This window comes from Eubalaena glacialis, chromosome 11 (assembly GCF_028564815.1).
Source record: "Eubalaena glacialis isolate mEubGla1 chromosome 11, mEubGla1.1.hap2.+ XY, whole genome shotgun sequence".
Lineage (NCBI taxonomy): Eukaryota > Metazoa > Chordata > Mammalia > Artiodactyla > Balaenidae > Eubalaena > Eubalaena glacialis.
In genome coordinates, this window is record NC_083726.1 from 46148543 (window position 1) to 46172415 (window position 23873).

Here is a 23873-nt window from a genome sequence, read left to right on the forward strand (position 1 = left end):
TGAAAAATTATAAAAACATTGATCTGATTGTTGTAATTAAAAGGTGGAATTTTTTATATATGTTGATAAGAATTGATCAGAATATTTTCTTACTGTTGCTGTGAAGAAACATTTTTCATTACTATTAGTTGACTATATTTTGAAAAAAAGGGGATCTAAAAGGAGACAAATTTAACAATCTTTTATTTTTCCTAATCCTTGCCTGGTGTCAGTTTTCTCTTGTCATCAGAATGAAGGAGTTCGAGACAGAACTAAATATATTTAGAACGAGACTAAACAGGGAAAATAGAAAGGTTGCCTTTCTTTTAGGTCCCACTTAGAAAATTCTTCCAGATTTATGTATTCATAAAGTTTTCAAGAAACATTTACTTGGTATGAACATTCCATGCAAAAGCCTTAACATTTCGACTAAGATAATGTTTATCAACCAGAAGACCCTGCTATGATTTAATGAAATATGACACATTACACTCTGCAGGTTGCACACTACACAACTTTGGGGTGAGGGAGTGTGCAAGTAATATCACAGTCCACGTAAATATCATCTCCCAGAGTTACGCACCGCACAAACTATGCAGCTGGGTATAACACCTAAATGTATTACCATAGGGGACGTTTTAGGCAAACATACGGTTTGAAATATCATGTTGTTATTATTCCCGATTAATAATAAAAGACTGTAAATAAAAGCAACCTCTCAAATACAACCTGTTGCCATTGGTCAAGAAAAGCCATGATAGTAGTAACCTAAAATGGAGTATAATCTGTTTCACTATGCTGTACACCGGAAACTGATATAATGTTGTAAATCAACCAAACTTCAATAAAAACAAAGAAAAAAAAAGAAAAGCCATGATACTATTCTAGATACTCTGTGTGGAATAAGCGGATTCCATGAATAACAGCATAGACATAACTAGGGAGTTATAGAGGAAATGGACCTGGGAAAAGTATTCAAGAAGAATCAGACTTGCCCTGAATCCCTGCATTGTCTAAAAGTGAAAGTTGGGGCTGATCCTGACATTTGATCAGTGTCTTTGCACTCTGCTAAGTTCCCATTTTCATTCTACCTTCCAGTGAGAAATGTTTTATTTCTGAAAACTGTTCTATTTCGTGTTCTAGCAATCCTATGGAGCGATGACTTCATTCTAATAGCTGAATCATTACGATAGAAGCTCACTGCTTTCACTCATCATTTCATAATAAATTATGTAGATAAATAAAACAACTACATGAAGATAAAGAGAAGTATAAAGACAATAGAGTAAGTGTGAATTCAGAATCATGGTATAAAAACTAATTTGAAGAAATGAAAAGAGTAGATTATAGTAAGCAATTTAAAGGAGAAACACCAATACATTTTAAAGTAAGCATTTCAATGCCTCACTACATTACATATGAATGTTTCACACACAATGTATATAAATGAAAGCACATATTTTCATAATATGTGATGATTGTTAAAAATACAACAACATGAAAATTTGAATAAAAATTCCACTGGCAAAACAAGTGTTTATATTTCTGGTAAGCAGATTAGATTCTGCTGTGAGACCTTTTTCTTATATGTATGTGTGTATGTATTTTAAGCACTTACATCTCCCTAATAGGGGCAAGACTGAGGAGAAGAAACAATATTTTTGTTGTTTATTTATACTTCACCTTACTTCAAGAAAAGATTTGTGGTTGTTTAAATTATGCTTACAAAATAGCAAGAAAACATAAAGTAGCAGAATGTGAGAAAGGAGTAAGAAAAACAAAATGTGGACATACTTGACCATTTAAATCTAAATGAAATGTTACATAAAAGATGATAATTGGCTTTTTCTTCAATTCAATGGAAAACAGAAATAAAAGAGACCTGTTTCACACTTTAGTATGAAGCATTTAGATTGGATTCAAGAAATAGCTTTCTGACAGTGAATTGAAATAGGTAACTATCTTATTTGAAGATATTTAGAAATAGAATAGAATCTCATCTTTCTCTGCTCCTTGAGAGTTGACCCTACCTAAAGGATGGTTTCATGACCTAGCAAGCCTCTACCTTCTGGCCCTATAATTATCTAATTCTACAGAGAATATTGCCTCACCCATTCTTTAAAGAGCCAGTCTGGTAAAGAGAAGATAGCTGGAAAATGGAATTAAAAAATGTGGCCTGTGTTTCAGTATCTGGCATACTGTTCTATTGGGAGTTATGATTGTAATTCTATTACATTCAGGATTATAAAATGGTACAGTTTAAAGCAGTTAAGATTAGTACTACAAGTACTTAGATCTAAATTTTCTCTTTACCATCAGAGACACAAATAAATTTAATAATTATATCAGCGGACTGAAATTAGACTATGTAGAAACTATACTATATTATACTTAAATTTATAGAGGTAATTCCTCTATATTCTCTTTCTAATTTGTCTTTATTCACATTTTTATAACAGCTGATACAAGAGGTTAAGTTGCTAAACAATTATCTGAAACCAAATTCTCAGGGGAGAATATATTTTTTACCTGATTTGTTAGACACCCAAATAATTGCTTCTGAAGACACATGGCTTCTATTTCCTACCACAATAGTTAATGGGATCTGCCACAGGTAACTGCAAAATAAAAGAGAAACTTTAAGAATAAAAATGGTTATAACAAACAAACAACATTTCCTATGCACCTCCTATGTGATTTTTCTTATTCTCTTTAGGAGAATTTTTTAAATTCCCCAGTCATAAATGTAAGGGATAGGCCAAGAAGATGAATTCACTCTTTCAATGTCGCTAAGCAGACTTGGCCTCTAAGAGTTTTAATTTCAACACAAAAGGTGGACTACCAACAAAACAATTTATCTTGGAAAAAAGGATCTGCATTTTACATGAGGAATAAAAAGTAGCTAAAATCTATAAATCTGAGCTGCACCATATATTGAGTAAAGTCTTAAAATAACTCCTTTCGACTTGATTCTGCATTAGATTAATGCCCGTCCCAGTGGTTTCATGCATTTACATTTCAACATTCTCCTCATTTACTTGTTTAACTATTCTTAAAAAAACACCTTTGTCAGATTTTATAGAAAGGATAATACAGCACACATAAAGTTATTCAGCAAAGTAGGGACAAAAAGCAAAACTGATCAGATCCCCCTAAAATCCAGATCAATACAAAGAACACCGTGGGACACAATGCTTTGTTTTCTGAAATGGAAATTCCAAATTGATGTGTGAAATCAACCACCAATGTGCAGGGATCAGTCATGAGTCTCAGCTATTAAAGAGGAGCGTTTTCTAGAACGTGACTTTTTATAGGATAAAAATTTAGGCCTAAACTTGTACATGAAGTAATATCAATTTAACCTCAAATGAGCAACCGGAGATAAATTGGATAGTCTTACAATAAAATCCAATGACTACATTTTGTTCCCCTAAAATATAGCCAGGTTATGTTAACCAATCATTGCACCATTAGCAATAGGGATAGGCAACAATATGCAGTATGAGAAAAATATTTCTGACCTGAAAACTATAAGAATACTCTATGAGCTCAGTAACTATGGGAGTTAATGGAGAATTGAGAATTCTTCAGGGAACATGTCTGGGGCTATGTAACTAAAAATAGAATGAACATGTCTTTTGATTGGGGAGGACATCTCCAAATCTGTCATATGGAATTTGATTATTATTTTATCATTTCATGTCTCCCATTCACAATAATCAGAATTTAGTAATAGCAAAAATCCAAATGGAAGACTGGAAGAAATTCCTAGTGTTATACCAACTGCTATCTCCAACATAGAAAGTTAATATGTTTAAGATTCTAAATTTTAAAAGTATATGCTATACTTAATCAGACAAACATTTTTGAGTGCCAACTATGTGGAGACATGCTGCTATACTGAATGGACTCCGGACAATTGGTCATGAAATAAACAACCTATTGTAGCGAAACAGGTATTGTTTGTAGGGTAGACATTGGTGAATGCCAACCCATGTACACTTTTTAACAAATATCCCCAAGCTCATAACATGATACCAAGAATATGCCACAAGTATTTAATAATGGATTTACTGTTAGGAAGATACAGAGAATTTATATAATAAATTTATATATAAATATATATAGCTGTTCTCTAAAAATAGTGAATCTTTTTGATTAACTGAAATTATTAGGTAAGAGACAACAATGCCTGACTCTGCATCTGATTCTCAAATTAAACTATGAACTCATTTTTGTGTACCTAAGATCTTTCAAAAGCCTGGAAATGAAATGCTTCCATAAATTGCTGTTGAAATGGATTGAATGAGATTGAATTGAAGTAAAATAAAAGGAACTATATCAGTCTATAATAAGACAGAGATTAACTTTATGAAATTGATTTAGTACAAATCGTCTATATTGAGTTGGGGCAACTAAATTTTGAAGGCAAATAAATATCAGTTAAAGGGCCAGAAATATATAAAATTGAAGATGTTTAAAACTCTTCAAGGATAAATGTGTCTTTTTTGTAGCGTGATCATAAAATGTTTATGAAATAGTATTTGCCCCTAATATAAACATAATTATAATTTTACATTTATTTAAACTGTATCCTTCTAAATAATGAAACTAGAAATTACAATAAAAATTGATATGTTTTGATTTTGAGTTTTAGCAAAAGTCTCTAAAGTCAAGAAGGAGAGATTCATATCAATACCTTCATTGTTGCTTACAGACAATTCCACATACAAGAAACTTCCTAAATGGCAGACACTGTAATGTATAGCAATGTTCAGATGCAAAAAAAGAAGTTAACTTTAAGGTATTGCGATACAAACATTGGGGCATTTTGTAAAACTTTTAAAATACCCTCTATATTTTTCCTAAGAATGTTTTTGGCCTCTATTCTGTGTGTGTGTGTGTGTGTGTGTGTGTGTGTGTGTGTATGTATGTGTACACAAAATCTATACATTGTCACAAAGACAGTAAAAATTACAAATCACCAAGCACATCTGAAGTTTATATTATTTCTGAATTGCTATACTATCAATACTATACAAGTTATTTTCCTTAACTTTCCAAACAACACATATTTGATCTTTCCACCAATTTCATTTTTAAGATCAAAGAAAGCATGGTAATTATGTTGCTTTATGATTACAACTTAAAAGGCTAGAAGACCCTAAACATTGTGGGTGAAAAACTCTGTGTGGTGTGCTGTAAAAAAATCCAAAACTGCAGTGAGTTATGTTAAAAAAGAAACTAGAAAAAAGAACCTGTGAAATTAAATTGTGCCCCGCCCCTTAAGTTTAACTTGAATTTTAGTCATCTCATTTTAAGAAGAAAAAAACAAAAACAATGCACTTCAAAAGACCCTCAAGATATTTTTTATTTAACAGTCCCTGGGACTACCTCTCTTCATCGTAGGTCACATTTTTATAATAAAGCAATGTTTATTCTAATGATTATGTTAAGGTAGAAAAGCATAGGTGCTTATTTTAGCTGGAGTGAAAAAACTTTTTAAAAAATGCTACCAATGTTAGTGAAGCATTAATGTAGATGCCATGAAAAATGGTTCCGAGGTTGCTATCATCGGACCCAAAACAAAAGGAGATAAATGTAATTTTCTGTAGCACAGGACTCCAAGAAGCTCCATACATATAGGAGACATTACTGAACACTACAATGTATTAACTTTATAAAGAAAAAAAAGCTACACAAATTCACAATTTCCCAAATACCAAAATGCTAGCAAATATTTTACTCACTTTCACATATCAACTAACTTTATGCAATTATTATATAAAGATCTTTCCTTTCTATGCTGTAATATAGCTACCACATATGAAAAATATGATTACTATATACATTAAAAATGTTCTAGGCATGTTGTAGTGATATTCCAGTGTCCTCTACAAAATTGAAGACAAAGAATTGATTATACTGTCACAGAAAATATCCACAATTCATGGGTTTCCTGGCATAAATGGGCACTATGTTTTACTGCTTTAACTATTTGCAGTATATGATAAAGATCTAAGAAGGTTACAGACAAAGGGCAGATAGAATTGGTATTGAAGCTTTGACCACAATGTTATAGTGAATCAAATTATCAATAATATAAAACTGAATACTAAAATTTCAACTGCAAACTTTATTATTTCAAAATAGATATAAAATAAATTTTGAGACTGATGGAATGCCATGCATTATCTCACTCAATATTTTCTATGCCAAGTTTTCAGCGTTCAAAACCATTCATATGATTTTATAACTCCAGCAAAAGCAAAGCTCTGTAAAAGCTTTGCATAGGTATATATCTATACAGCCTGGGAGAAAGTCTTCCTTTAAAGAGTCAGACTTGCGGCCGATACATCTGGCTCATATTATAGGTTGACCGAGTATTTTTGTTCAAAATTTGTTCTGTCATCTGCATGTCCTTTATGTGTTTCTGCATCAGTGATGCTTGTGTAAGAATGATCATTCTCAAAGGCAAGGCCTGAGTCTCTCTAACTTTGCCACAGTCAAGTAGTTTTTATGTACTTCCTGACAAGGCCAGGGTTGATGCCTAAGCAGGTTTCACCTGGGGCCAGGCGGTGGTTGACCAGAAGCAGTGTTTGGCAGCTGTGAGGAATCCAGGCTGGGTGAAGGGTTGACAGAGTCACATCCTGACAGCGTGGCAGGATAATACCCTGTATTCCACAGGTGCAAACCGTTAGATTACAAGGGCAGTCTGCTGAAGGGCAGTGTATATAATGAGCAGGAGATTTAAGACAATACTTTCTTAAGTGGGTTCCCAATTTAGTCAGCAGAAAACATTCATGAATTTCTCAGTCACTTCTACCTGGACCCTGTCTTGGAGCTACCTTACTTAGGTATGATTTTCATTCCTCTTAGAGATAACAAAGAAAGCTTAATGCGTGCTTCACATATTCTAGATACTGATGGATGATAAAATCAGATTCCTAATATTCCAGATGGGAGACAGCATGAGCGGTCTAATCCCAGCACCTCATTTTATTTATTAATTTTGACCTCCATCCCTCCCTGTCCTGCTCCCAACCTCTTACCCGGATATCTTAGAAAAAAATAAAATGAAATGATTTAACTGCTATCTTTCCTTGGCTCAGCTTTAATAAAGCACAAAAGAGTGGGAAAACATGAACTAGAAAAGAATCACTACATGCTGAATTTTCAGTAATTAAATAAGAATTTCAAATGAAAGTTAAAGTAACAACAAGTCAAATTCTATGTATGTTGTGTTAATGGTTTTTAAATACTAAAAGTGAGGGAAGAGAATGTATTTTGATACTAAGTGGCATTGATACTTAGACCATTTTAAATGGATCTAGTTTGAGTTCCTCTGGCTCAGACACTATTTAGTCTGGTTGTGGGGTTTTGATTGTTTAACTAGTCTTTCTGGATTGTTAGTTTCTGTTCTTGTCTATTCTACAAATCTCAGTTTTCTCAATACCATTTAATCCACTTTAAAGTATTTTAACTTTCTTAAATTTAATTCAACAAACATTTACAGGGAAAAGTAAAAAACAAAATCACACATTATTGTTTTAAATGACCATGATAATTTAAATCCTGTCTTCTTAAACAAAATAACTTTAGCATGCTGCCACCTTGATAGTTAAAATATCTGGAAATGGGAGTAAAAGAGGGTTCAAAATGAAAATACCGTATGTAAATAAAGAAATGAAAACTATATTTCGAGTACATTTCATAATTCTGTTATCAATTATTTTTAAAATGTTAAAATGCAAAGTGAAACATAAAAAACAAAAGCAATTTTTTCACATAAACAACAGAGTTGTACCTGTTATTTTGAGGTTCATGTGCTTTAGTTTTAGCACTGATGTCATAAATAAAATGTTGCTGGGTAATTATTATTCTATTTTCTGCTGTTGTATTTCCCAAGATGGTGATAACAGGATAACCCATCTGGAGTGTCCACTGATCCATTACTTCTTGTATATTTACATACTTTCCATTCCTTTTTAAAGCCTTTATAACCAAAATTGTAAAAATTAATTTTATAAACATAAACTATAAACATAATTAACATTAAACCATTTTCATATTTACTTTTATGATTTACTTAAGTATGAAAACATTTAAAATCGGTGAAACTAATATAATGTGTTAGTAAAATTAATCTTCTTGCCTTAGCTTAAGCTTCATGCATATATATATATATATATATATATATATACATAGAAATAAAAACTTTATTAACATTAAAGTTTTTACCTAATGGAAGATAAAATATATTTTATTGTTAAAGCAAGTACTTACTTGCAGCATCTTTAAGTATCCCCAGTATGTCTAGTATTAAACTTAAATACTTGTTATTCACTTATAGAGAAAAAATTCTTTACCATCCATATTTCACTCAAACATGAATATCTGACACCCTATTAAAATTATATTTCAGAAGTATTATCATGTTTAAAAGTAGGCAAGGTATCTTTAACTACCATTGTAGCTGAATTAATTTTAAACCTCATAATCCTTATAATATAATACATCAAATATAAAACAAGAAACCAATATCAAGAAAAGGGAAATATAAAAAGTAAAAACAAACCATCAGTGTCAATAAAAGTTATGAATGTTTTATAAACTCAATTCAAATATTCAAGAAGAGGCTTTGGCTTTCAAGCTTCCTATACTTTACCTCTGATAGTGTATTCCAGAGATCATTTCTGGCTGCATTGCCATACTTATGAATAGTTAAGTAATCCTACAAAGAATATAAAATTGTAATTACAATTCAAAGGCTAAGCAATTTCCAGTAAACACATTTATTTCTCAATTCGGTTAACCATTTCCATTTGTTGGAACTGCCTTAACACAAAGATAAAGACGTGCAAAAAAGATGAAGAATCTCATTTTAAAATATTCCAAAGAGATTGAACTATAGCATATTTCTTAATTAACTCATCAAACAATACTAATCTCTTAAAATTTATTTTCATAGCCATAATCACTTCTTATGGATTTCCAGGGTCAAAGATCTTCCTCTAATTTAGCAAGTCAAACTCAGGCAATTTTGAAGAAACTACCTCTGCAATGAAATATTTAGGGGAAACTTTCTCATCAGGCTTTCATGTTGAAGTGTTGAAAAAAATATCTTGTTTTATGGAAAAAGGAAAAAAACAACCTGACCAATATATACTGATGGGAAGAGGGATTGTTTTGCCAAAAAGGTGATGACTATCTCCACAACTTGTCCAGTTCCCTGTCTCTCTGCAAAGGACAGGCTGCCTAATACAAAAATGATATATACATATTTCCATGAGTTTGAAACACATATTAATATTTAATAAGAAAAGGTCAATCCTAAGTTTATTTAATATTTTTAAGCTTAGGACTTCACATTTCGCATTTTCAATCATTAGTAGTTTAACGTACATACTTTCTATCTGATTCATGTCTGTTCCCTTCTAAGAAGCGTGGTTTATGTCACTGTGAATGTGTTATTTAGTTATGGCTACTTGGCATTATTTTTTTTTCTGAATCCGAAGTGGAAAAATCAATAGAAAACAGTGTTTTATATAATGAAACAGTGTCCCCTCCTTCATCTGAAATTCCATTATCTCTACAACACCTAGGTAGTAGACAAAATCTTAATTTACATCATAGTACTAAAACTGAAAAAATTTTGCTGACTCCTTTCAGTACTTTATGTAGAGTGGAATACTTTGGGGATAATTAAAGTTGGGGAAGCAAATTTTCTGAAATACAAATTGTAGCACCTGTGACAGATTCAACTTTCTCGGTAACTCACAGCCCAGCAAATGGCAACTCCCACTTAATCAGACTCCTAGAGATGCAGTACTCAACACTAACTTAGCAACCACAAATTCATCGTCGTCATCAGGTGTTAGGAATAACTTTACTGAAAAAATACAAGCCTGAATGACCAATCTGAATCCTAACTTTGGCTTTGAACATGCCACATGAGGCATTTCCAATTAGAACTCAAGGACCAGGATTTAAATCAGCTATTTCAGATTTAGTTGTCAGAATTATTTTTTATGCTTGTTCAGCACTCAAGTGAATAAATTTGGGGAAAATAGGAATTATGAAACATAAATTTAAATTTTATTTTAAATAAATAATAATGATGCTATAATAATAAAGTTTTAACATTAGAACTATTTATTATTGGGTTCTGTTTATGTATAGTGCTGCTAGGATAATCCAAAAGAGGGAACAAAGGAATACTACATAGACCTTGAAAGGTCCAATACATAACTACAGGTTTCTCTTCACAGACAGATCATAAAAATCCAACGGTTCATGATATGAGTTGACCTTGGCCCAATACTGATCATAAACTTGAGCTCTTGGTTCCCTCCCCATTTCAGAATAAAGTTCAAATTTACATTTCAAGCAGGCTGAAATGGCAATTATCCGAGTTTAGGAAGGCGCTCCAACTTGTCTGCCTCAGTATTCAGGGCAGATCGCATGCCTTCTTGGACTCCCAGCAGCCCCAGTTTTCGGGTGTTACTGGAATCCTACATATGTCACCTCTTTTCTCTGTTATAAAACTCAAATGTTTTCCTTAGTTATTTCAGCCTTCCTCTTGCACAAATATAGTCATATTTTGAATTGAGGAAATTTTGCTTTGTCTTTGTAAAATTACAAAACCACTTAAAACAATAGTGAGTGTGGTTTTTTGATGATCAATCATTTATTTATTTGCCCATTCCACAAAATGTATGGTGCACTTTGCATGTGCCAGGCAGCTTACGAGGTGCTGGGCAACACTGGTGGAAAAAAGTTTACTGAGAATAACTAGAAATACTGAGATGTGATTTGTGTAGGAAGGTTTCTGTGACTGAAACTGGGGAAGTCTTGATACAATAACCAGTTGATAAGATGAATCAAATATTTGGTATGAGATTGAATAAGAAGATTTTAAGTTCTGGTCAAACCTACAAGTCAATGAATTTGGACATGGCTGGAGTTATGAACCTGAAATGAAAATTTATATTTATATTTATGTGTATGAAAGTCAATCAACAGTAGATTTGACATAATATAAAGTAGAAGAATGATTTAATATTAACACTGTAAAGAGAATTGTGGGTTCTCTATACAAAGTATTTCAGAAACAGTAGAGTTGTTGAAAAGAGTAAAACAAAGATGACCACTAGAATATTCTTAAGGAACATAACCAACAATATAAACTGATTAAAAGTTAAAAGCAGGAACTTCCCTGGTGGCGCTGTGGTTAAGAATCGCCTGCCAATGCAGGGGACACGGGTTCAAGCCCTGGTCCGGGAAGATTCCACATGCCGCGGAGCAACTAAGCCAGTGCGCCACAACTACTGAGCTGCGTGCCACAACTACTAAAGCCTACGCACCTAGAGCTCATGCTCCGCAACAAGAAAAGCCACCGCAATAAGCCCGTGCACCACAACAAAGAGTAGTCCCTGCTCACCGCAACTAGAGAAAGCCCGCGCACAGCAACGAAGACTCAGTGCAGCCAAATAAATAAATAAATAAATTTATTTTTAAAAAAGTTAAAAGCATGTTAAGCAAAAGTATATTCTGATACATAAAGTGCAGGAACGGGAGTCTGACTGTCTTTGTTCAAATCCGTACTCCAACACTCCCTAGTTGTATGATCTCTGGCAAGTCACTTAACCTCTTTGTGCCTGTCTTCACATCTAGAAAATAAGGATAATAAAAATACCTGCTGCATAGAATTTTTCTGAGAAATAAATGATTTAATATCTGTACAGTGTCAAAAAGTGAAGAGTGCTTAACACAGTAACGTCTATTCAATAGACAGTAGCTGCTATAATCTTATTAATCATTTCAGGTTACAGGTTGGAAAACTGAGTAACAAAAGCAAAAGCATCATTAACGATAATAATTAAAGAACATAGTACATGAAAACAATATTTGCCTCTCTTTTAGCACTGTGTAAGTTGCTTTATATTTTATTTCATTCAATCCCAAGATGACATTTATGAGTTAGATGTTATCATCAACACTTAATAAATCAAAACACGGGAACTCAGAGACTCCGGCCCATGTCCAAACCCCATATCTGTGCACACAACTGCTGACCCAAATCCAATATCTACGAGATGACACACAGGTGACTAAGAGTCATGTTCAAAGCTGAACTCATTGTCCTCCCCATATCAGCTCCTTTTGGGAGCCCTTCCCCAGGGATGACCCTTCCATCCACCTCAACCAAGGAGTCATCTTTGATGCCTTTCTCTCCTTTTCCACCACATTCAGGTAATGATCCACATCCTAAATAGCCCCCTAATATTCCCCCTTCCTTTTAGCTGTTTGACAGCCACTCTACAGTATTTTGCCCAGATGACTACGACTGCTACTACTTCTGCTTTGTCCCTTTCAAATCTAATCTCTTTCACGCAGTCATGCATGAATACTTTTCATCAAATATACATATGAATCCCTGCTGCCTTCAGAATATAGTCCAAACATACCTCAAGGTAACTTAAAGGTGTCCCTCATAGTCTGGTCCCTCTGTACCTCTCCAATCTCATCCATTACTTTGTTGGCCCCCTGCCTCAACTTAACCATTTTCAACTTTCTTGCAGATGTCTAATGCATATTTTCTCCCTTTTCTAGTTCCCTGCACAAGCAGTTCTCTACACACTCTTTTCCCCTTTGCCCATTTAAATTCAATTCAATCTCCAGGACTCAAGTTTGCATGTCCTTCGGGAATCCTTTCTTGCCCATTCTCACCCCCTTCCTAATTCTGAGTTAAGCACCTCTCTTATATTCTTACATGCTTCACCATATAAGAGCAATGATCACACTGTTAAAATTGCCTGTTTACTAGTTTGACTGCCCACATAGTCTGTAAACTCCATGAGAGTGAGGACCCTGTGATTCCTGTTTACCACTATTTAACCAGCATCTATGTGCCCAGCCTGGTACCCAGTAGATGCTCAATATATTTGTATGATTTCTGACTTTCCTTATGCAATATGCCTTTCTGCTGACAGCTGACAATGCAGTAAAGAGAGATTTCTTGTACCTATCATGTTCCCCCTAAATGTCATATTTAAACACTAAATACTTAATTTATTATTTCAGTATTTGTCGGATATATAACTTGCAATGATATGTGCAATTGGCTCTGATGTCATCAAAAGACTGTAAACTATTGGGTATGAGACCGGTTTTTGGTTTAACTTTCCTTGCTAACAAGTGACACGGTTCATAACATTTTATATATAAAAGCCAATGGGACTAATAAAGACAAGGGGAAAAGTGAAAAGTGAGCTGAGGAAGTAAAGCACTATTATCTTTTAAGATTTATGTGGAAATAATTATGGAATACTTGCTCTACTATTAACGAGCGCTTCAGCATGTTGAAACAGAGGATCAACCATATAAATGGTTTATTCCTCAGGACACGGAGGGACAGTTTGATAAAAATCAAAGAGGTATGGACTGGCTTGTATGTGTTCAGCTGCAAATAACAAAAAATCCACCCTGGGGTGACTTTTTTTAATAACAAGATTTATTCTTTCCTACTATAAGAAGGTAAGATAGAGCCGCAGCTCTTTTCCTATGGAATTCTTTTGGCCCCATCTTTACTTAAGTTTTGGCTTTATCCTCAGATTTGGGGCTAGATGGCTGTAGCAATCCCGTGCATTCAGATGTAACATCGCACAGAGGAAAATATGGAAATTTTTCCTGAGAATCCCTTTTTAAGACTCAGAAAAACTTTCCCTCAAATCCTACATCAAACTCCCCACGTTTCCCGTTTAGCCGAATTCTATCATGTGCTCTAATCAAAATCTGTTAGTGAAATATTTTGCGGGGGGATTGCACAAGTCAGGACCCAGTCCTATGAAGTATATGATTATACAGATGAGGATGAGAATGCAAACAAAATCAAAATTTGTTTAATAAGAAAGCAGAGGAGACTAGCTTATGGGTAGACCACCCACAGTGTTTTCTCCAATGAGACAAGGGATGCAAGTCCAGGCCTCAGTGACACTAGGAAGCAGGATCCTTTCTACTTGCAAGAATAGTCTGGGAAATGCCAGGTAAATCGAGCATTGATTTTTCTGACTATGTGACAAGAAGTTTGAAGCAAGGGTTTAAAATATTGTTCCTTTCTATTAAGAATAATTGTACCTCAAAATATTTGTACTGGGCATTTGTCATCCTTTTGGCTTTCTGGTATTTAAACACCACTTTTATATGAGGGCGATAACTCATCATGGAATCTTAGAGGAAAGTGAGGGCTCTCTCACTTGAAATGGAAGGGACAAAATTCTAAATCCTCTCCACTCTCCCTGTCAGCTAAAACATGGACAGAAGTGGATACTTCATCCCAGGACTGTTAATCCTACAGGATCAATGCAAAGGAGCAGCAATCACTGAAATTACATCCCCCGTAATGGTGACACTGAGGGTCCAGATACAGTCATGCTAATGGCAGCAAATGAACCAGCCAGTACTATGACATGACCTTGGCTAGGTTTCTTAATTTCTGAGTCTCCTTTAGTTCCTATTATCTGTTTTGTAAGCCTGATTCTCCACACTTCCCAATGATTCCAAGGACTGCCCTACATCCTTCCAAAAAATTCCTTTTTTGCTTAATTTAGTCAGAGTTTGTTTCTGTTGCTTGCAACCCAAAATCCTGACTGATACAACACTAATGGGTGATAAAAAACAAAGATGTCTTACATTTTCTTGGTTTCCTCAGCAAGAAAAATAGAAACAATCTCTCAGGACTTATGCAAAATGTAAAACAAAGAACACCCAGTTCTACTTAGTAAATCAACTGGGCTTTTATATTATTAGGTATGGAGGAAAGAGGTGGATAGTTTAAAAAAAAAGAGGCAGATAAGAAGGTTGGAAAAAAAGATATGAAAGTTCCACAGAGAGGAGTGCACAGAGAGTGACAAGAATAAAAAATAAAACTCTGCAAAACTTGTGTCTTAAACAAAGCTTCTAGAGCAGAGGCTTTTAAATTGGGAACTATAAGGTCTAAAATTAAATATTTGTAAGTGTGGGCATTATTAGGGTAAGGTGATCTTAAAGGGATCAATGGACACAACAAAAGCAGATTAAAAGCTGCCAGATCACAGCAATGTCACACAAGGGTTGGATAAAACCCATTTGAAGCCTGGCCATGCATTTCAGAGGATGTTTCTACATTCCCTGACCTTGAGAAACAGAAGTAAAAGACTAAAACAGTGACAGATGACCAACTAAAACACAAGAAAGCTAGGCTATAGATCAAAATATTATTTTTGTTAATAGCTGAATACTGGTTGGAGATTATGAAATTAAGTAAAAACGAGTAGCCAAGTACTGAAAAAGCATTATGCAAAATAAAAGAATGTTTACATTTTAATTCTACTAGATAAGAACCAAGGATAAAAGGAATAAATAATTATTAAATTTTTATTATTAAATTATAACAAGTTTCCAAGGAGGAAATCCAGTAAAATAGAAACCATTACCAAACATTTTGAGGTACAGCAGTTTCTGACCACCAGATACAATAAAAAAGAGGTGGAATTTAGGAAGGAAAGTTGTTTGAATAGCTACGATGATAATAGTTGAAAAGTCAGTTATATCATTGTTTGCAGGCCATTTTGATTTTGAGTTTTTAAATGTGTGTTTAACTTAAATTTACTTTCAGAAGTTGCTTACTTAGATATAGGAATATTCAGACATTTCCATAGGAACAAAAGGGCATTTCACATGTTTTAAAAATCCATTACTCCACCTAATGAGTGTAAATTTTGTAAAATCAGTATACTTTCTTAAAGGGCTGTGAAATATGCCAGAAAATTTTAAATCAAAACAACCTGCTAGCCCATGAAAGATTTTTTTGCCTGTTTGCCTGAAATTACAGACAATGGCGTATTCTCACTTCAGTTCTGTTTTCGCCTATCTTTTATTTAGCAATTATAGATCATACCATCAATGCCCCAACATGCAGGAGCATCACCAGAGGCGCAATATTGCCACAGTTGAATTTATACTCCATCCCAGAACAACCTGACAGGGTCCTGCACCTGTCAGCAAAATAGCGTGAATGTTAAGTCTATAGGGGTGTTCTGGGGTACTAAAATATCCCCACCTCTCACTTCTGCTGCTAGCTTGAAATATTACTGAGACATAAAATGAATCTATTGGTAAAACTGAAGTTTGTGAATTGCTTTTTCTGAATGCCCTGGTAAAGGGTTTGGACCACAGCAAGCTCACAAAACAGATAAAGTATATCCTGGCCGGTAAGAATATACTGCCTTTTGTAAATCAAGATACCCACTGACTGCAGGCCATGTACATGGAGTTCTCTCACTCAGCCCCCCGTGCTGGTGACTCGCTGAGAAGAAAATGAAACTCAGTTGAGAAAGAGGTAGAGTGCATATTCAGAAAAACTAAGAATTCAGGCCAATCCTTACCAGCCATGGGATCTTGGGTAAGATATCTATTTTCTCTAAACCTTAATTTCTTCAACTGGAAAAAGTAGATAATACGGCACTTACTTGAGAACAGTGTGCATAGAAAATGACATAAAACAAGTAAAGCACTTAGGAAAAAAAAGCCTGCCACACAAAGAACCCAAGAAACTTTAGTTATTTTAAGATCAAGCTCAAGGGAAAAAAGTCTAGAGTCAACATCTTCTTCTTCAACCCTACCTCCAAGAGAAGTCAAAATGTTCTAGATGCCCAAGGAAATTAAATGGACTAACTTGTAGGAGGAAAGTGCTCAGAGGACATTTTTTTTTTAATTTTAAAAAGTAAAATTGCAAGAAAAAAAATTGAGATCAAAGCTTCTTTAGACTTGAGAAAAGCTTAGAAACCTTCCCTTATCCAAGTTTGGAGAAAGAAAGAGACCGTGAGGTCTAGAACTCTGTTTTTCCCAGAGGTCTGCTGAGGTGACAAGACCACTAATGGGGGGAGGGGCCCATGAAATGGGGGCACTAGTTAGGTTCCTCAGCACAAAATAGCCATACCTAAGGGAGCATTAAAGCAGCAAAGACACTAATCTTCAGGTGACCAGAAAGGCAAGGCTTGGACAAGATACATACCAAACATTCAAGCAGCATGCACTATCTCTCTTCTTTCCTGAAACTAATACGACTGACTATCATTGTGGATGAGAACAGACGGTTCTTCGCTATATGTTCCGGCCTGATAAAGTTCCCTGGAACATTCTCCTATTAATGGGCATGACATAGGGGGAATTCCTTAAGGACAGATTAAATTTCCCATATGCTCAGAAGCATGGGGGATTTCTTCTATTCAGTGTTAAAATAATATACACTTACTAATATGTTATTTACTGTTAACATTATTAATGGCGGGTATTTGTCTATCAGATCCTTCCTGCTTTTGTTTCCCTGGTTATCCAGCTTCTATCTCATAGTTTATCTTAATTCCTAACAAACAGCCTCATCTCCTTTGCGCTCTGTTTTTCAATTAGACTAGCTGGCAAATATCCCATTCCTGGATGAATTCAAGTATTTGCCTTCTTCAAACCTGTACCCATACAGCTGAGCATCACAGGAAAAAATAATGCAATTGAGCAGTTGTGTTTTCTTTTTTTTTTTTTAATAGAAACTGGTTCACAGTATTTATTTATTTATTTATTTTTGGCTGCGTTGGGTCTTCGTTGCTGCCCACAGGCTTTCTCTAGTTGCGGCGAGCTGGGGCCACCCTTCACTGCAGTGCGTGGGCTTCTCATTGCGGTGGCTTCTCTTGTTGCCGAGCACGGGCTCTAGGCACACAGGCTTCAGTAGTTGTGGCACGGGGCTCAGTAGTTGTGGCAAACCGGCTTAGTTGCTCTGCAGCACGTGGGATCTTCCGGGACCAGGGCTCGAACCCGTGTCCCCTGCATTGGCAGGCGGATTCTTAACCACAGCACCACCAGGGAAGCCCCTGTGCTTTCTTATAAATTCATAAGCACCAAACTCAAATAGGCACTCAATAAAACCAGGCAGCCGTGCCTTCCTACTCTTCCCAATCCTCAATCTTCAAATCTGTCTACTGGGCAGCATTACCTCACTTTCAGCTATTGACCTTGCCTCAGATAACACTAAAAACATAGAATTTGGAATTCCCTGGCGGTCCAGTGGTTAGGATTCGGCGTTTTCACTGCCATGGCCTCAGGTTTGATCCCTGGTAAGGGAACTAAGAGCCCACAATCCTCAAGGTGTGGCATAAATAATTAATTAATTAATTTTAAAAAAAGATAGAATTCATCAGAAAATGAACTCCTTTATTTTCCAATTTCCAAATTTACTGGAAGGGTCTCTCCTATCAAAGACCAGTCTTTTTACTGTCTCAAGAACCAAAGTCCCAGTTGTCTCTTTCTTCTGCAACATTATCAAACTCTTCTGTCCTGACTCCTTCTCTACCAGCCTAAAATGAGTACAACTGTCTCCCATCTTTAAAAGACAAAACAGAAACTTTCCTTAGCCCTTATCCTCCTCTAACTACCTACCCTGTTTTTCTGATCTCCTTCCTTGGCAAATTTAAAAAATTTTATCCTACATACACTATCTCTACTGAGGTATTTCCCATCCACTCTTTTTTTTAGATTAATTTTTATTGGAGTATAGTTGCTTTGCAATGTGTGTTAGTTTCTACTGTGCAGCAAAATGAATCAGCTATACATATACATATACCCCCTCCTTTTTGGATTTCCTTCCCATTTAGGTCCCCACAGGGCATTAAGTAGAGTTCCCTGAGCTATACAGTATGTTCTCATTAGTTGTCTATTTTATACATAGTATCAATCGTGTATATGTGTCAATCCCAGTCTCCCAATTCCTCCGGACTCCCTCTTCCCCCTTGGTATCCATACATTTGTTCTCTACATCTATGTCTCTATTTCTGCTTTGCAAATCAGATCATCTATACCATTTTTCTAGATTCCACATATGTGTTAATATACATTTGTTTTTCTCTGACTTACTTCACTCTGTATGACACTCTTTAACCCATTCCACTAAAGTCATTAAGTTGCAAATTGCCAAAAGGAACACTTTTTAGTCTTTATTCTGCTCTACCCCTTGGCTGCATTTAACCTCCTTAATCACCTTCTTTTTCTTGAAATAGGCTTTTTTCTTGACACGAGTAACACCATACCCTTGGTGTTCTGCCTGCCTCTCTGACTATTTATTCCACCTCAGCCTCTTTTACCAGCCCCTCCTCTTCCTTCAACCTCCAACTGCTACAGCCCTTCAGGGCTTGGTCTCAGGCCTTCAACCCAGAAACCTCAGAATCATTCCTAGGTACTTTTTCTTCCTCATCTCTCAACTACCACACTCTTCACCCAATCTATCCCAAGGTCCATTTCATTCTACCTTCAAAAAACATTTTGAATCCATCCATGTCTCTGTACATCTACTAACTATTTAAGCCTCTGTCATCTCTCACCCGAATATTAAAATATCTTCCTAATTTTATTACCTGATTCCTCCTCTCTTGGTATGCTGATTGCTCCAATCCCAATGTATTATTACAATTAGCCAGATAACTATTTTAAATATAAATAGAGCCATGTTACATTCCAGTTTTAAAACTGTTGAATAGCCTCCCACTGCACTCAGAATAAAACCCAACCCTCTTAAGCACAGTGCACTTCGGCATCCCACAATTAGCTCCTGCCCTCCTCTCCCCCCTCATCTCTTGTCCTTACTAACGCTGCTCATCTACGTTAGTTTCTTTATTTTCCTTGAAAATGCTCAGTTCCTTCCCTCAGCCCTTTGCACAAGCCCTTCCATCTTTCTGGAATGATCTCCTGGGACCCCCACCTCTTTCTCATCCTTCAGAACTGAAGACACATGCCTTCTTCCCAAGAAGGATTTTCTAAACACCTAACCTAAAGTTACCTGACCCACCCACCCATATGTTATCGCACAACATCCGATTTTTTTCTTGCCTAGCATTTATCACACTTAGTAAATAGACCTGTATTTGCTTTTTTCCTTTTTAGCATCAATTTTGTCCAGTGATATGATTCATGAGATCAGGGGGCATATCTGCTGTGTGTAGCATGCCCTGAATGCTTGGTATTTATCATAGTGTCTAACATTGAGTGGCTATGTAATAAATATGTGTGGAATAAATGAGTAACTGAACATATCTGATGGGTGAACAACATGGATATAAAACTAAAGAGAGCTGATGCAGCAAGAGAAATCACAATTTTGGTTTATTAGCACAAAGCACTAAGAAAAGTTTTTAACACTAAAATGAGTTATTGCTCTTAAGGGGGGAAAAATGATCTGTAACATAATCATAGAGAGAGACCTTGAGCAGAAGAGAAAAAATGAATACGAGAGACTGATTGCAAAAGGAAATGAGATGCAGGATGACAAATGGATATCCCCATTTCTTTGTGTGTCATACTAACACAGAGTCTTCTCTTCCGTAGACAGAAACACAGAGGTAGATCAACATGGAATTTTGAATACATTTGAACCTTTTGTAAGATAGGTTCTAAATACATAACTTAGGATAGGTCTTTATAGCCCTCCTCTTAAGCCACTAATTTATAACATATGGTTTTTCAGAACAATAATTTTGACATTTAGATATGATAGGGAAAAGAAGTTGTATAAATATGTTATGGTTCATTATTTTTATAACTATTGAATATTTATAAATAGTTATGTTATAAAAAAGTAGAACTTCAGTTTTTTAAACAGATAAACACATGGACAAATATGTCATAAAAAAGTAAGTGATAAGAGTGAAATGCAAGAGAATATATGAAAAGTTTTCAACCTCAGTTGTGATAAAAATATATACACTGAAATAGCAATTTTTTACTTATTAAATTAGTAAGAAATTTATTTTGAAAATAAGACACAATGTTGTTTGCTTAGTGTGTTATAAAAAGAGAACTTTCAAACTTTATTTCTACCATTATATACTGGCTTAATATTTCAGAAGAAAAATTGATAATATGCTTTGAGAAATGTAGATGAAAAGACAATCAAAATATAATGGGAAAATCTATAATTTAAAAATTATTACAGTGTTGTTTATTTAACAAAAATTGGAAAGCAATCTAAATGTTTGCCAACAAGGAAAAAGCTAAAAATATTATGTACATCTATGCCATAATACTAGTATTAAACTATATACTAGAACCATCAAGCAATTATGAAAATGTGAGTAAAAAAGAAAAAAAAAAAACTTCCCAACCTAGAAGGTTTCTTTAGCATCAAAACTTTCAACATTGCCAAATATATACTTCTAGGCTATTACATGAACATTCTGAAAAGAGAACATAAAATAAGAGAAAAAATAAATTAAAAAAGGAAATGAAAGAAAACTGCTGATGCAAGAGCTAAGTAGGTTAGAGAAAAATGCCTCTAAGGCAAGTTTATTGTACCTCTGAACTAGCAATCTAACCAAATGGTAACATTTACAAGGAGGGAGAGAGTGTTTGCAGATAGGTATACATACCCCAGTGTGTGCAATTCACTGATCTGTATGCATTTACACACATACCAATATACGAATATATTACCCATTAGCCAAATGTGTCAAATCATTTCACAAATACATTTTAAAGATATCAAAAACATCATTTTATAGTATCAACCCTATGAGTTAAAATGAATAACATATCTTGAGCTCTTAACTAACAGGCAAAAGAAAACCACTAAGAATAAGTTTCTAAAGCCTCCCATTAAGCTGGGTAAATGCTTGTGGGACGAACAAATAGAGATATATGTCATTACTAATGAAGGCTTTTTAGTTAATGCTATATAGTCACAGTAGTCAACTAACAACATTTAATTCAGAGGCAAAATGATAAGGATTCAGTCAGTAGCTGTATACAAACAAATTAATTGAAATTGAGGAATAGAAGTTATTTTCTCTGATTGAGAAATATGAATAGCTATTGCTATTTTATTTTTTAAAGTACTTGATTTTTATTAGAGATAGTATTCTTGATTCTCAAATCCATGGAATCTTTCCTTAAAATTAATACTTTTCTCTATAGCGTACTCATTAATTTTAGCTTTGTAGTTGGTCTTTAATAAGTTAAATGTTAATTAGGTCAAATCCAATGACTAAACATCATCAATGATAGTATTATTATCATATGGTATTGACTGATCACAAAAAATTATTATGATGAGTTAACCTTTCTACCTATACCATACCTAAAACTGCACAGTGATTTAAGTGGAACATGGAGAAATTGAACAAAACCTATCTATGGTCATTTAATTTTAGATTAAGCATGATTCAGCTACCATCTGGATAAAAGCACAGTACTATCTCTTCAGAAAGGAAATTAACTTTGACACATGGTCTCTGTTCCTCTGTTATTTTCTGACTTTTCATTTATCTAAAAACCTACATGCAAGGGAGCAAACACTCTTTCACAAACATAAGCTTGCAGTTTTCAAATAAAAATCCTGTGTACATATGTTAACATATAACTTCTCACTGGAATACAAGTTATTGAGTATGTTGTTGCTACTAATAATCCCTATAGCTTTGTGCTGTCATTACCTTCAGGCTATCAGAATTTTATGAGCACAAACCAATAATAATATTTCCCTTTTGCTTTTTATCCACACCTCATTGCCTTACATTGATTTGCATAAGCAATTTCCACCCTGATAATTGGAGGCAAACATCTTTTTGTAGGTTACCTTATGGAAAAGAGCAGTTAAATACTAATCAAGAGAAATCTTTCTTTATTCAACCATATTTTAAATGATATCGAATTACCCTCATTGGATAAGCAGGAGGGTGACTCACTTTCTGACATGGATTTCAGAGTGAGTTTATATCAAGTTTAGCAATGACCTTTCTTCATAATTTCAGTTCCCTGGTATTGCCTCATAACAACATGAAGAATGGTACTGCCAGGCTCAAATCATTAAAACAATATTGTTTTGTTTGAAAAGAAAAAGCAGTAGTTATGTACTATTATTTTTTAATAGCTACTGAGCCAATCAATGTTATCTGAGGATTTCAAAATTATAGCTTTATTCTTTTATTTCCAAAAAGCTCAAAGAAAAATTTTTAAAATGTTACTAGGGAGATTAAAACAAGTAAAAATGAACTAAGAAAGGTTAAATTCATGTGAAACAATTCTATCTAAAAGAATCCTTATCCAAATTATTTACTTTAAAAATAAGCTTAGAATACTTATGTAAGAATGAGGATTTGAGCTGTGGAAGCTTAAATTATAAAAACAAGGTAAAAGAAGTAGATCCTAATTTACTGGATCTATACACATAAACATTGCTACATATGGGTGAAAATTAATATATATGTACTTAAACAATAAGAAGCCTAGGAAATTAAAAATGTGAGAATTTCAGAAAGATTCAGCAATTCTTACAGTAATAGGGTTTGAGCATGAGGTGAACTAAGATGACACACAGAACACAGTGCCACCGAAGCCAACTGAAGAAAGTGATTCAAGGACTTCTGGATTACGACGGTGAATTGAACAACCACATCTAAGTTCACTCCCTCCCAAAACCTGACTAGAGCTACATTGAGTGTATGGGTGCTGTTTCTTTGTGACACCAAAATTCCTTGATTTTCTGAAATCTAGCGGTGGCTTTCCTGACTTTCACTCCACTAACCCTCCCAACAGGGCCAAAGCCAAATAGTCTTAATACTCAGATGATTAACTGAAGATTCAAGGACACTTTTGCACATCTAGTTAACAAATTTTCCCATCAAATTGAAATAGCTGTCCTAAATGAAAGTATCAAACCCAAATTGTCTAGCTAGTAAAATGCATTAAATGTCTTAGATGCAGAGAATTTGAAAGACGAAAAAAATCTTAGAGAGCATTTAATTCTACTCTTGCATTTTGTAACTATAAAGTCAGAGGCCACGAAAGGTTTAGTGACTAGCAGAAAGCCCATCATT

General features: G+C 34.6%; 1 protein-coding gene across 1 annotated transcript in view; it reads right to left on the reverse strand.

Annotated features, from left to right (window-relative positions):
* TRHDE (thyrotropin releasing hormone degrading enzyme) overlaps positions 1–23873 on the reverse strand; it is a 387413-nt gene that overhangs the window by 84062 nt on the left and 279478 nt on the right. The window contains exons 8-10 of the mRNA XM_061204462.1: positions 8648–8713; positions 7787–7974; positions 2509–2597 (exon numbers count right to left, since the gene is read on the reverse strand). Of these exons, the coding sequence (XP_061060445.1) occupies positions 2509–2597; positions 7787–7974; positions 8648–8713 (343 nt within the window). The remainder of the gene's footprint in view (positions 1–2508; positions 2598–7786; positions 7975–8647; positions 8714–23873) is intronic.